Source organism: Penaeus monodon, chromosome 15, assembly GCF_015228065.2.
Source record: "Penaeus monodon isolate SGIC_2016 chromosome 15, NSTDA_Pmon_1, whole genome shotgun sequence".
Classification (NCBI taxonomy): Eukaryota; Metazoa; Arthropoda; class Malacostraca; order Decapoda; family Penaeidae; genus Penaeus; species Penaeus monodon.
In genome coordinates, this window is record NC_051400.1 from 35,837,694 (window position 1) to 35,838,460 (window position 767).

Below are 767 nucleotides of genomic sequence, written 5' to 3' on the forward strand. Positions count from 1 at the left end.
CAAATACAGCAATAGCATACGAACAGACTCCTTAATCAATTGACAAAACGCACAGCTCCACTTCTCACCTCGCAAATACACTGATCCAACCTGCTGGAGGAGTCCGCTTAAATCCATGGACTTCGACGCCATCAAACACATCCGCAACCACTGGGTGGACGAAGGCTCTCCCCCAGGCACCTACGCCCCGTCCTTCCCCATCGAAAACCCCCCCTGGTCCAACATGGGTAACTGGGGCGAGGCCTACAAATTTATCAACGACTATTTCAAGTCTTATAAGGTAGGTCCTCATCCCGTTGACGTGACGAGAGGTAGGGACATGCGCGGCGTTCTTCAAGGGGGTACTGTTGTAATGGTAGGGAAAGGGGTATTTTCAAGAAGATTCCTTTTATTTGCACAGATTTAAGTGCTATGATAGTGATAAGCTACTTTTTGGGTTGGTTTATGTTGCATAGGTGTTCTGGTAAGTGAGTGTGAAGATTCCTTCCATTTGCACAGATTTTATTGCTATGATAGTGATAAGCTACTTTTTGAGTTGGTTTATGCTTCACTGAATTGCCGGGTGATAATTGTAACTTTTGATTCAAGTTCATTTTGCAATTAAATGCTGTTTTCTATTTTCTAGATTAGTTGTTCTGGTAAGGGAGTTGCTTGTTTTATTTTGTATATTCCAGTAAGGACGGCTAAGTGTGTTTGTATGTGTCTCCCTCGTTCTTATTCTCTGGTACGATAATTTATCCGTTCCCTCCCGATATGAGATCTATTCT

General features: G+C 43.2%; 1 protein-coding gene across 1 annotated transcript in view; it reads left to right on the plus strand.

Annotated features, from left to right (window-relative positions):
• Positions 1 to 80: 80 nt before the first annotated feature.
• LOC119582162 overlaps positions 81 to 767 on the plus strand; it is a 4,997-nt gene continuing 4,310 nt past the window's right edge. The window contains exon 1 of the mRNA XM_037930400.1: positions 81 to 280. Coding sequence (XP_037786328.1) covers positions 116 to 280 — 165 coding nt within the window. The 5' untranslated portion in view covers positions 81 to 115. The remainder of the gene's footprint in view (positions 281 to 767) is intronic.